This window comes from Lissotriton helveticus, chromosome 12 (genome assembly GCF_964261635.1).
Source record: "Lissotriton helveticus chromosome 12, aLisHel1.1, whole genome shotgun sequence".
NCBI lineage: Eukaryota > Metazoa > Chordata > Amphibia > Caudata > Salamandridae > Lissotriton > Lissotriton helveticus.
The window spans coordinates 316,621,964-316,636,495 of NC_136073.1; the positions used below are offsets into that span (position 1 = coordinate 316,621,964).

General features: G+C 40.2%; 1 protein-coding gene across 1 annotated transcript in view; it reads right to left on the reverse strand.

Moving 5' to 3' along the window:
- Positions 1–14,532, reverse strand: part of LOC144798478 (chromodomain Y-like protein 2) — a 593,287-nt gene that overhangs the window by 100,398 nt on the left and 478,357 nt on the right. The window contains exon 5 of the mRNA XM_078669376.1: positions 13,471–13,681. Coding sequence (XP_078525502.1) covers positions 13,471–13,681 — 211 coding nt within the window. The remainder of the gene's footprint in view (positions 1–13,470; positions 13,682–14,532) is intronic.

The following is a 14,532-nucleotide window of genomic DNA, read 5'->3' on the forward strand; positions in this document are numbered from 1 at the left end:
ATACCTTTTTTTAACTATCCCCTACTATCCCGGTCGGTACTTCTTTCAAACACTCAGATCCGAAATGGTAAGGTTGATTTGGGGAGGCAAGCAGCCACGTTTGCAATGGCAACCATATGAACAAGGGGGCTTTGCTAGCCCGAATTTTGAATTGTACTATATGTGCGCACAGGCCCAATATGCTTTTTACTAGATTCACTCTCCTAGGTATATGCCACAGATTGCAGCGGAGCACTGGCTGGCGGATCCCATCCCACTGAATTGTGTGTTGTAGACATCCCGCCGAACACAATCACGTGTACAGCAGATGCTTGGCACCATATCCTACTGCTTCTCCAATGTCCAATGCTATACTCACCGCTACTCCCGCTCTCATATCATCCCTGCATGCCATTGCTACAAGAAATAGGGTTCCGCAGACTCTGTGAGCGTATGCACACTGCCACATGGGGAGACCTTTATCAAAATGTGGAAATCTGATCGTCAGAGTCCTTTTTTTCCCGGAAGGGCGACCCTCCTCATTTGACATATTTCTTTACGTCCGCCTCCGCCAGGGCAAACAATCAATTACCCCAGATTTCCCCCACAAACCTTCTGCACTTGCTCCTCTACATACAATGCTTCGCAATACATCGCCAGGTCATTTGGTTTCCACACTTTATCATACGGTTCACTCTCAACGGCCAGCACCTCCAAGCTCCTTCCGTGTGTGGAGTTTGGAACTAGGGCAGGAAATAACAGAGGAACAGTGGACGTACTGTTGCCTGTAAACGGAGCAGATCTCTGCTAGTGGTAGATTGCGGGTCATACATTATAAATTCCTACAGCGTCTATATTATACTCCTGTCAAAACGTGTTGCTTCAAATTGAAAAGTACTGATTACTCTGAGAGATGTTGAAGACCTGGTGCAGATTTCTTACACTTGGCATGGGAGTGCCCGCGAGTGAGTGAATATTTGGCACAGGTTTTCGATGCCCTAGATCAGATGGTGCCCATTACTGTGACCCGTATGCCTTTAATAGCATTGTTGGGATACACCAAGTCCTTTCCCAGGTCATGTAGAAAATATCTAGCAATAGCATTGTTAGCTAAACGTAGAGTTGCTTATAGGTGGGGTAGGGGGAGGGCGCCAACATATAAGGAATGACTAACTGATCTAGTATACTGCCAAGATCAACTGACACTGTATGCTGAAATACTGCCCCGTGCCTCAAGACTAGGGGATATTTGCAGTCCATGGCAGAACTACCTTCTAAACGCTCCTCAGACTCTCGTGGATTAGCCATCAAAACTGTAGTAGTAAGAAACATTACGGTATGTTCAGATATAGCTGTTGTCTTCACCATTCCATAAATGTCTGATTATTGTACTGAACCCAGTGAGAGATGCGTAAGGTTTTACTTATACATTGTAATGGCCAATGGTGATGTCATTTAGGATGAGAAACAACAGCACCAGATATGTTCACATGTCTGTCCAGGAGTACCGTATTTTTACGCATGAAAGACACCAGTCTCTAGACCTGAGTAGTGCCATCTATGTACCCATCTGTTCCAATATACTATACTTCACTCAATTAAGCTTTGTGCCATATATGTACCTGTGTGGAGCTGAAGTTCCCCTTTTTGTACCACTGTATTATGTCTGCAGAATGTCGCTGTGAATTAGATCTGTTATGTATTCATACTTTAAAAGCACAAAAAAAAATTGTTAAAAATAATTAAAATCACAACTAGGCTTATGCATTGATCTGGTCAGCTTGTAAAACATAGGGCTACATTTGGTGTTTACAATATTTTCCTCTCTGTTCAAGCTGGAAAGTTGCATGGCATTTTGAGCTAATAGTACTAACCAACATATTGAGAAAGTGGCATTGTAGCATAAAAACATTTGGAGGAGGGAAGAACAAGTTCTATCTTTTTCTCACATAAATGGGCAATTCTTGTGCCTAAAATTTCAGACAACCATATCAGTTTTACCAAATCATATTATTAAACAATCGCCTACATAAAACACTGTTATTACAGCTGAAGAATTGGCCCGATATAGCACAATAAATTTTGTATCAATTGGTAAGCCTGGGCGGTGAACATCGCTCCGGAGTTTGCGGAGCTCACGGAGTTCTGAAGAACTATGCTCTGGGTTTTTTTCCTCGCTCGCACTCGTCCACATCAAGTGGGCAAGTGCGAGCGAGGAAAATCCACCTCCCGGCGAGATTTTTAAAAGCGGGCGGTCGGATTTCTCAATGCGAGTTGCCAAGTATGCTCGCGACCGCCTGCGTTGAGAAAACTGCCGCTCTAGTTTAAAATCTACTCGAGCGAGAGAAAGAAAACAGCGCCCACTTGCGCTGTGTATGGTGCCGTTTTTTTTTGCACTTCGCGGAGTTCCGCATTATCAATTGGCCTGCAACACTAACCACACAGTTAAACTGGCACAGGCTTGACATAAAACAAATGAAATTAGAAAAAAGGAGAGAGAATGACATCTCATCTCCATGCACGTATACAGTTCATGAGCCATTCAGAGAAGTCAGGTTTATAAGAGGGGACCCCTCAATTAAAAGTTGTACAATTATGTACCAGACTGGGTGAACAGACATGGCATACAAGTACTATAAAACTGCCATGCAAAGAAGGTAATATGATAGACATCCATTGGATGTCAAAAATACTTTGAAAGTAATGCTAATGTAAAATACAGTTTGCTTCAGGGGTGGGTGCTTTGCACTCCAGCTGCCTGAACTGCTGATAGTTAAAGCAATGTTCAGAATTCTCAAATATAAAGTGCTTCGATGAGGGGCCACAATGAACAAAAGGTTTTAGAGGTCCTATACGGAGGATCGGGCTGTTTGCGACCACTAAATAGCCTTTTTACATGTACTAACCCTATTTCACAAGTGGGTAACCTACTACCAAATCACAAAATAGGGTTTGCGAGTCGCTATTAGGAAGGGGTGTACTAAGGGGGTTCCTTCCTAATAGCGATTCGCAGGGTACCAAATGTTTTGCAACTGAAATGCAGTCCCAAAACATTCACAGTTTACCACCAACTTCAAGGTGGTGGTAACCCATTCAAAGATGGGACGAGGTCCCAAAGAGATTGCGAGCACAACCATTTTCTAAGAGCAGGCAGTGGTTCCACAGACCACTGCCTACTCTTAATAAATGAAAATAAAACTTTTCATTTTTTTTGTTAAAAGAATCTTTTTCTATTAATACATCAGCAGTGTTAATGAGCAACATTTTTGACAATATATAGATAGCAGCATATTGTACATTCTTGAAAAATATTGTCTTTTCGGACAGAACTGGGACCCAGGAGAGCTGTCTTCAGAACTATCATGTTCTCGCACCCAATCCCGTTGATATATCCTGACTTCCTTAAGATATCGTTTTCGTTTTTGAAATGTATCTTGTTTCCTTTAAGGAAAACGGGCTGCATTACAAAAAAATGGCTTTATTAAAAAAACAATCAGAGACATACATGGTGGTCTGTTGACATCCGAAGGCCACCATCCCAGTGATTTTGGCCATTCCCAATGGGTTGCTAATTGCAACCTGCCTCATGAATATTAATGAAGCAGGTCCATTCGCGACCCACTGGGAATCGCAAACATTGTTGTGCATCCAAAACCAGGGCATTTCCCTGGGAGGCTGGGGGGTAAGGGACTAGTTTTGTTAGTAGGGGGCGGACTTGCAGCAGTGCTGCAATATGAACCCCCAGTAACAAAATCAGCAGGACTATCCAGCATAATGACTCACTTCTCACTCTCACTGCACAGTTCCTTGTAAACTCAGCAGTGTTTAGGTAACAATAAAAGTGGCAAGTTCAAGTTCTTTATTCATAAAGTTTTTAGTCAATTAAAGCCATTACACAAAAATACCTTCGGAAATATTTTGGACAAAAACAATTATTTTACTTTGAATATAAAAATATAAACCAGAGCAGTTGTGTGAGATTACTTTGTATGAAAGCAACCTTCTGTTAAAACTATTAATAAATCTTTTAGAAGTGTTGAAACTTTTGATTCTTGCGGTACGCCTTTACATTTTTAAGTACAATAACTCTGTATTAAACAGAGACCAAACTTGCTGTAGAGTGGTAGTAGTCTCCCATATAGGTAGGGCCTCGATAGAACTTAATTAATATTTTTGTTCTTTGAATTTATTTAAAAGTATGATGACAGATTTTCCTTTATAGCTGGTGTTATCCCAGGATTTCTTCTTATGAAAGTGCAAGTGCCTTATGCAAGTTGAGATCTTGAGATAGGCGTTGCTGTGATAACTCACTCATTACTAAGATGCAGGTGATCTTGAGTGTAATCCAGTTATCAAATCCTAGGCTTCTTTGTAAAAGTGCAAGTGCCTTGTGCAAGATGGAATCTAGCGAGGGATGTTGCTGTGATGACTTTCAGCAGTTTGTTCCTTTCTGTCAAGAACTTCGGGCATACGCAAAAAATATGAGGTAAAGTTTCTTGCTTGTGTTTACACGGTTGACATTCTTGGTTTTGCGACTGGTCCTATTAAGTAGGGATAAGATCTTTTGTTTCCCACATGCCAAAATGAAATTCCATAAACTGGAGTTTTGTGGACAACGAGAAATGAGCTGAGAGTTATTCCTGGCCCGTTATGACTAATGGGGTAACCTAGTACTAAGCAGAACCTGAGAAGTCAATTGGTATGGAGAACTGTTGGTTCTTTCCGGATATTTCTTTATAATACAGTTATTTCCCTGTTTAATTAGGAATGGCCACCTCTATGACAAAAATCAAATATATATTAAGTCATTGACCCCAGCGATTGTTAAAAAATAATGAGGTATATTAATATTCATATACCATGCTGGCTCACAATAGTACTCAGGACCATTGTTTTAACAAATACAAAAAATGCAAAAGAACAATGGGTACAAGATACACAATGGGTGCAGTGAGTCACAGATACAAACATTTAAATACACAAGGCATATGGTTACACCGAAAATACAAAAATTATTCAATGATGCGTACAGGGATAGTCAAATAGATTCAAGCGTATGTCCTTATTGTTAGGATGTGGGGTATGCTTAATCGTGATATGGAACACCTGTAGTAATTATCCTCATTATTCTTCACCAATCTCTCGTGTCAATGACTTAATATATATATCTTTAGATGTATTAATCCGTTTGATTTTTGCCATAGAGGAGGCCATTCCTAATTAAACAGGGAATTAACTGTATTATAAAGAAATACCCTTCAGAACCAACTGCTCTGCATATCGAGAGATATTCTTGGGGTCACATTTTTTATTATGAATTGCTCACTGTCCAGGCATGTCGTCTTTGTGTGAGGGGGATTCTTATCTGTTGAATGGGACAGATGTTTAGTTGTAGCCTTTATTACTTGATAAAATGACAATGTCCCTATGCTCACACTCCAGGCTTCTTGTGCACCTAATTCCTTGAGGGCCTGGTTTAGGTGGATACCACAGGGTCCTTTTTTATTGATCTGTTTTTGCTCCTCGATTTCCTGCCAACATAAGTTATTGATGGACCCTCTTTTGAATGCATGCAGTCTCCAGCATAGCTTGATATATGTGCTTTTACATTGAAATGTTTGGTTTAACAATCCGAACTCTAGGTGAACTTGGGCTGGGGAGGCTGATTTCGGGATCCTAAACACAGATTTATATACTCTCGATTGTATCTTATTTAGGGAATCTGCTTAGAGACCCTGCAACGTTTCCATGCCATATGTCGCTGTTGGCATTAACTGGGCACACATTAAAGTTAGTAGATGACCTAATGACGGGTAGTTCAGTTTATTTTTTAATAATTTAAAGCCGTAGCTTAATGACTAAGTGTTTGTCAGCATAGCTTCTAAATGCTGTTTACCATTCATCTGATGCTCCATATTGAATCCCATGTATTTTAAGTATTTGATTACCTTGACTTTTTTCCCTTCCAGAAACTAGGAGTGCAACTTGTGTTTAGAGTCTACTAACATAACCACTTTTGTCTTTTTCAAATTCAGTTCTAGCCCTTGTTTATCCATACAACTTTTTAAGGCCTTTCAGCTGCGTTGTAATCCTATTGGCGTTTGGCTTAGTAGAGCAATATCACCTGTGTATAGAAGATATCCTATTTGAACCAAGGTTGGCGGGTGGCAGTTATTCATCAACAGTACTTCTACAAGGTCTGCCAGATATAAGTTGATCAATCACGGTGCTAAAACGTACCCCTGTTTTAGTCAATTTTTTGTCTCAGTTCTGTTTGTGGCACAGATGCCAACTCCAATTTTACCATGTGCCCAAGTACTCTATGATTGCCCTCATCAAGCTATTTGGGATGCCTCATTAAGCCATTTTTTTCCATAAATGCCCATGCGGCACTCAATCGAATGCAGACTTAATGTCTACAAAGAAGGCAAAAAGCTGAGTTTTTCTGTTTCTGGCCTTTTCTGATAGAAGTGTGAGTGCTATTAGATTCGTTAGTGTCCCCATGCCGGGCCTAAACCGGGCTTGCCTTAGAGGTAAATGCTTGTTGTCTTATATCCATGATTTAAGATGCTCAAGTAAACAGGATGCGTTAAGCTTCGCCTCACATCTATTAGTGCTATGAGTCTATAATTGGTTGGTATTGATGGATTTCCCCTTTTAAAAGTTGTTTGGAAAATGCTGCCGTTCCAGGATTCCGGAATACAGTTCGTATGATATAGCTCATTAAAAAATGGAGCAAAAGAATAGGCCCAACAGATTATTATTAAGAATAAAAGTGTCAAGATAACTATCTCTGGTGGTTTATCTTCCTGCTGGAGAGACATTAGAGTTTTGTCTATTGGTAGTTTTGACTCATCTAATGCAGATCAGGGAGTTAATATGCATGCAGCAAAGAACGTGTACCATACAGATCACAGAACTGTAAAGTGCATAGCTCAGTGGGTTACTGGTTTGTCACATAGATCCTTTAGTTACTTGCAATTCATAACTTACAATCGCAATGAATCTATCACAGTGAGCTATGAACTGCCATCAGAGATATGCATGCAAACTACATGGTACAGGTTTGAAAGTTATGTTTTTCCCCTGTCTTTCATTATCCATTATTATGGAGTGGTGTGGCTCACTGGTTAGAGGCGGCAGACCCGGAAGCAGAAGTCGGCCCGGGACCAGGGTTCGATTCCCGATGCGGCAGGGTCGTGGACCAGCATCAGCGGACTCGATAATTCTCGCCTCGGTGCCTACTCTAACCAGGGGTCCCCACTCGGCATCTCTGGGCATTAGCTTGCCTAATCTCCACAACGGCCCCATCAACGCCGGGGATGCCTGGCTCCACCTTGGGGATTCCCAGCAGGGACCATCCCACAGGGAAAGCCAGGACGGGTTCCCCAGCGGTATACAGCGCCAGGACGCCAACTGGCAACAGTGCGCTTTACAAGTATACACATTACATTACATTAATGTTGCTAAAATGGGGTTGTCTGAGTAAAAATACATTCTTGTTAGTAAATCCACCCTATGTGTTACGTTTTAAATCCTCAATTTGTGCTTCTGTAGACTAAGCACTCTTAAAAAATTCCTACCAATATAGATGACACGTAAATCCTACACCTTGTATTCTCTTCTATCTTATGTAGCATTTTCTAAATCCTAATTTACACAAGTATGATTCATTGTCTGTATTTTTGCGTGATGTAAAGTGCTCCAACCCCCTACACTGGCATTAGAGGCGCTATAAAACAAATTAAATACATGTAATAGAGGCTATGGAGAGATGAGGGGATAGTATGAGAATCATTGAAGGGCCCCAACAGGATTGTCCTATTCTGGTGAACCATAAGGTCATCAATTACTGTGCTCTAACATATAATGCACCATTTTTCTAATATTCCAAAATTATCTTGAGGAGAGAACCTCCCCCTCCTGTGTAGTAGTCAGGCTTGATTGATGTGCTCGCTACGCACAGTACGGGGGCCAGTCTCGCAAAATTTGCCAGGGCTGCTTTATGATTCCAGTCCGGCCCTGTGTACATCACATTTTGTCCCATCCTAATTGCGAGTTGCAAAAAGGTGCAATTACGAATTCGCAAAATGTATCGATCTTGTGCATGGCCATTAAAGATAAAACCTTTAGCGGCTGCCTGCAAACCGTGTCAGGTTCCTCCCATCTCATCTGCTAATGTAATGATCTGGGTGTGCACATTTTCAAATAAAAGAGCCATTTATCAAATGGTAAAATGTGGCATACTCAACCCTCCACAGCAGATACAGTGAGATCAGTGCTAGCCCCTCTTGCTCAGGTGAAACTGGTAGCTACCTAAAGAATGATGTGGAAATCCTTTTAGCTAAATTCAGGGTAATCCTGGATCCATACGAGTTAATCCGCAAGAAAATTAGCTCTCCTAGCTCTCCCTTCTCTCACCAAAAGGATAATATATACTGAACAGGTGGCCTACAGGGTCAAATAGAAGGAGGCTCATCCTTGGATTTAATTCTGGTGACTTTCCAGGCAGCATAGATATAAGAAGCCAACGGAATGAAGAATGTATCAGACACAGCTTGGAGGCAAGAGGGTAGGGCAGTCTTGCAAAGTCATATATTGTATATAATGAAAAGAAAAGTACAGTCTTCTTGCACACAAGGACTTGGTGCAAAGTGGCATAAAGTAAAATAAAGTTTTGTTTCTTCCTTGGTTATAATTGCAGGCAGCTGATACCTCAGCTTTATTGGTCCAGGTTTTGGTGAAAGTCTTGACTGGCAATTGCCAATTTCTGAACAACCTAAGGCTGATAGCGTACTTGAGATGTGACTGAACCATGGGAGCTTTTTCGAGCTACTGCTCAACCAAATTGTATGCATGGCTATTAGGTAGATGACCAATCCTGAATGCGGCCATGGGGGCCTCGGGTCCTAGACTACGTAGAAATCTATTTTCAGCCTTGCCAAGACAAGTCTTCTTTTTGAATCCCAAGCAATGAAAAACAAAACAAAAAGGGTCACTCTCTATGAATGATGAAGCGTATTTAGATAAAGAAAATAGTTCTAAATGCATTACAATGCAATCACTCCATAGGAGACAGAATAATGAATTAAACAGCCAACAACATGAGGCGAGAGAGATCTTCTCTGAGCAGGGCAAACACCCATTCTGTATCTTTGGTACCAGTAGGTCTTGTGGGCAGCTTTGCTCCCAAGCCAGACCTAAAACGAAACAATTCAGTCCATTCATTTAGTGAGGAACCTAACTTGCTAACCTTAAAAAGTACTGAGTGCTTCAGATTAATGGGATTTGTATTTGTATTTGTAGTATAGACATATCCCTAACAAACAAACATTTGTCCAGAAAGCAACCATCTCCTCTGTTGAAATGTCAAAATAAAGAAGAAGCTTTGAATCTGGATAGTGGGAATTGTTTTTCTTCAAGCAAAACAGTTTAGCAAATAATTATGCACTTTTAAAATCGGTTCAAGTCTATAATTCTCGAGCTTTAGCTTGAAAAAATGTGCGATCAAAGATGGGGCTGCAGAAATAAATATTGGATTGCATTATTTCCACACATTTATCAATTAGGTAACTGATGAAACTTTAGACAATAGTTTAAATATCACCATGTCTAACGTGAAGCATTGGCAAGCTGCTCGCAATTACCAGCTTCCACAGTCTGGCAAATACAATACCTTTCAAATGACTTCCTCGTACTAAATCAACTTTCAGATAATTGCATAGCCCTTTGTGATACAAGTCTGGGCACAATCTCCAATTCATTTTTTCTCGCCTCTTCATGACTGCATTTGTAGTTTTTGCATGATCTAACTGTGAAGCTAACTCTTTCCACCAGTAGGATTCTTGAAAAGGGTGTTCCAGTCATCTTTCAATTTTAACTACAAAGAATTATTTCTAGAATTCAGAATGGTTTGCCAGGTGGTCTTTATAAAAAAAATAATTAAAAAAAATCATTTCATAACAGACCAAAGTCAGAGAAATGTTGTGAAATATCCTGTTAATTTTCGAGGGATGCAACAAGTGTAAACCTCACTTAATTTGTTAGGAAATACTCAAATAAAGTTAATCTATGCCTATGGCATGTTCACATGAATTCTTAGGATATCATTTTAATGGACTGAATCCCCTACTCCATGAATACTTGTCCTGGTTTCTGCTGTGGTTTTGCCAGCTCTTGGGCCCGACAGAGAAATACACACTGAATCATCAAATGCCTGTGCCTCCTCTGACAACACTGCTGTAAATGGCTATCTATTCCACAGAACTGTCTTATAATTACAGAGAAGTAATGAAAAATATTGACAAGTTTAGCAAGTGGATTTGATTTTGATTGAAGACAACACAATTATAAGTCCATGCTCTGCAAACGTCGGGGTCACCATGCTGGGTGGAACCTTTTCAAGACAAAACTGAAAAGAGGCAAAGCACAAAGGTCAGATCACTGTGCATGCCTGCAAATTGGTCTCCTCTCTGAGGGACACAGCTGAGTAGCTCGACCTTGGATGAGTTTCTAACTATGCCTGGTAGAAAGAAAAGGGGCAAAATAACTTTGAGTAAAGCCAAACAATTTAACCAATGCTGGTGAAGTGTTGTCAGTCTATGACTGGATCACCAGGTATGAATCCATATCATTTATTTTTGACGATTAACACAATTAGGCATCCTTTAGACTATGATAAATAATATCTCAAAAGACTCATGTGGATGGAACACAGAAATACAGCGCCACAGGAAGCAGACATGTCATGACACCCTTAATAAAGAGCGCTCTGTGAGAGGATGATGAGGACATGTGACACCCTACTTGCTCAGAGCATTTTGTTACTGATGACTCTTTGGTTTCAGATTAGTGCTAGACTTTACCCACAAGGAGGGCATTTTGGCAGACAAAAAAATAACGATATGCCAATGACGCCCATATTTAACCATAAAGGTCTTTAGCTAATGAGTGCAGGGTTTCTAAGGAGCATGTATACACTAGGCATAACTCAAGCCATTTAGCCGCAGACCATGTGTAATGCGCAAGTGGATTGCACAAATTATACAGCCGCGGTGTGGGCACTCTGTGCATCCCAAGCACGTACTTTAATGGATGGAGCACTCTGTTGAAAGGCATGTGGGGAGTATACAAGAGGGAAGCAGTGCACTGTATGTCCTGTGTTCAACTGAAGCAAAGACACATGACCTGGAGCCGAACGCTAAAAGCTGTATCTAGAGCATCATAGTGGTACACATATTACACAATGAAACGTTTTCAATGGGTGTGAGCTCATATGTACTTCACATAGCATGCAGCCATCATGGCTGTGCTGTATGCTCGCCTACTAGGCTATAGACGTGAGATATTTGCCTTTGGCTCTGGGCCATGAAAGGTGCATGTGAGAGGTACACCCAGTGCATTCACTGCTGAAAGGCTCACTTTGTTTAGAACCAGTGGCAGCTCCTCCGCTAAGGCGGAGGAGCATCGCCCCACTGCTTTCCAGCAGTGGAAGCAAATTTAACACTTTATTTTGCCTGTGGCAGGCGGCCAGGAGGGGCAGGGCTGCTCTGCTGACAGAGCAGGAGAGGAGTGGTTGCACTCCCTAAAGTGCGCATGAATGTTTGGCCTGCCCTCTGGGGTGGGCCAAACATTCATGTGCACTTAGCATGTTCTCTACCCAGGCTGCATTACAGCCTGGGTGGAGAACATGCCCAGGCTCCCTGTCCCCATCTGAGCGTCGTGGTATGGCGCTTAGACCAATCACAATGCTCCAATGCTCAGGGGAGCCTCAGTCTGGGTGCTTCTGTGTCTTGTTCCAACCAATGGAGAGACGCAATGAGGAGATGCAGTGAGGAGGTAAGTTGTTTTTTTTTAATTTTTTTATTTAATTTACACCTCGTCCCCGTACACCTCCCTCCCCGCCCTGGCCACCACTGCGTTCACTTCTGCCCACGACGCACTCTAATCTGCCTCCAACCAGCTAGGCCATCCTTTCTATCAAAATATCAAGAGAGGTAGTGGAGAGATATTTTCTTTGTCACCTGATTTCGCATGTTAAGCATTTTGTGTAAGGTTTAGTTTGCCACGTTCTCCATTCTCTGTTTTTAGACTTAAATCAGAGCACCCCCTACCTCGTCCCATCCACCCCCCCCCGCCTTCCTCCCCACCCCACCCTACCCCACCACGCCACCACCGATCTGTGCTGGCCACCACGGTTTAGAACATCTGATTTATACACACAGTGTAACATGTGTACCACACATATCAAGAAAAAACAGTCCGAAGCAGAACTAAGTCAATGTTTTCGGGAGATCTGTCAGAAGACGATTCCTGTTTAATAGACTTGAAATAGGAGTTAAGATTTTGAAATAATGTTATTTTCAAAGCAACGGGTCTCTCAGAAGACAGTGCTATAATCATCAGTGTATTTTTTATTGTAACCATGCACTGAATACAAATAATGACAACACAAAATATCATTTTAGCATAAAACGTATTAGTACGAAAACCTGATTTATACACTGAAAGCTTTAATCAACTTAACACTCCAGGACATCAGAACTTCTACTCTTCTTGCTTTAGGTAGTCATGCATTCTTAAACTATTTTGCCCACTCAGAGTGTGGGCAAAAGAGTTTTAGAATGCATGACTACCTAAAGCAGGAAGAGTAGAAGTTCTGATGTCCTGGAGTGTTGAGTTAAAAGTATTAAACCTGTTCTTCCCTATACAGACTAACCTTGCCGAGATTTTGATTATAGATATATTTGGTACTAAATTGTGTAGCACGCTATTTAGTACTTGATAACTGATGAGAGCACATATGTTATTCCTAATGACATCATCATGTTGATGCTGGAGTGCAGGGTGTGACCAATGTTCTTTAGAATGGCAAGTAACAATGGACAGCTAGTTGCACGAAATGTTTGCTTTTTCATTAAACTTTAGATGTAGAGTACTGATGGGCGGTTATTTGTAGAAAACAACGATGGATTTATAGATAATAATGAAGTCAGACAAGCAGAACTAACGCACAGTAACTAATTAAACAGTGAACATTTTTGCAAACCACCATTATCTATGGGACTTAGCTCTTCCTAAATCAACCACAGCAGTTTCTGTATGTAAAATTCACCCTTCATGCCATTAGAAACCGCACAAACTCTCACATATACTTATATGATACTATTCACCTGTGTTGAAACTGTACTTAATCAATGTATGATTGTAAAATTCTACAAGCATGACACTTTTCTTTCACTATGCTCAAAATCAATTGTTAAGAAGAACATGTGATTCTAAATATGCTAGCAATGTGTATTTTGAACACTGTCTATGGAGTCTGTGGTGCGCCATGATGCCCAAATGGACTTAGAGAAATCTAGATTCCACAGCTAAGATTGAAGTATTACAGTAAATGAGTACACAATGTTTTTAGCTGCTGCATTCCATTCAAATCGTAAGATTCCTCATGTTATGAAAAATGTGGACGTCTGTAGAAACTTTGCTTACCAGAGCAACACCCAAAATCTGTGGAAATGTGTAAGACGAACATCCAGCTGGTGTAAGTCGAATGGTTGCGTATGGCGTTTGAAACCAGGCCTTCTCACTTGCCCACACTATATCACATAGTGGCAAAATTGACGCTCCCAGTCCAAGGGCAGGTCCATTAATAGCAACAACTATAGGCTTTTTAAATTGAATAAAAGCGGTCACAAAGTCCCTGAAAGGAAAAGGAAATAATTAGAAATAATTCAGTGTTTCAACAACTGGGCCACCAAATGTCAAAACAGATCACAATTCACATTGTCAAAACAACCACAGGTCATTAGTAGAAAAGCAAATGCCCATTGGTAAATATATATCTGATTATCATACAATCAATTAAATTATTATATAAACTTAAATAGAAGCAGCTTCTCTCGGAGTGGCACCAGCTATAAAATCTGTACAAACCCAAGATACTCATCTTGCTAAGTTTGACCCACAACTTTATGGATCAAAAATACATCACAGTAAGATATGATACATTTTTAAATATCAGCTAATCTTTTCAATTTATTTATGTACTGTGCTAGTACAAATCAAATTGAAAAGGTTTTCAGAGTGCTATGCGATCAGACCAGATGTTACAATTGCAATGAGTGCATACTTCTTTGTGGCAGCTGTAAGACGCAATATTACAGGCAAAACAAATTTACCAACAAAAATATTGGCTACATAAATATTGAGGACACAAATATCGAAGTACAACGATCTGGAATACACCCATATCATCATAAAAATGTATCAAATAATATTGCCTTTTAAGCATTAAACATTATATTAACCTTAAAAAGTATATTACCTTTAAATATATTACAAATTAAAAAAACACTAAAGTATTAAAGTAAATAAGAAAAACTAACAATTACAAATACTAAATAATAAATATGATGAAAGAGCAAGTACAATATAAATATTTTAAAAAATGACATAACTCCAAATATATAATAAAAAATAATTTAACTAGCTTTCAAAATAAAAAAGATAGAACATCTATGCTAAAACAATCGTAAAAAAATGACAAAAATA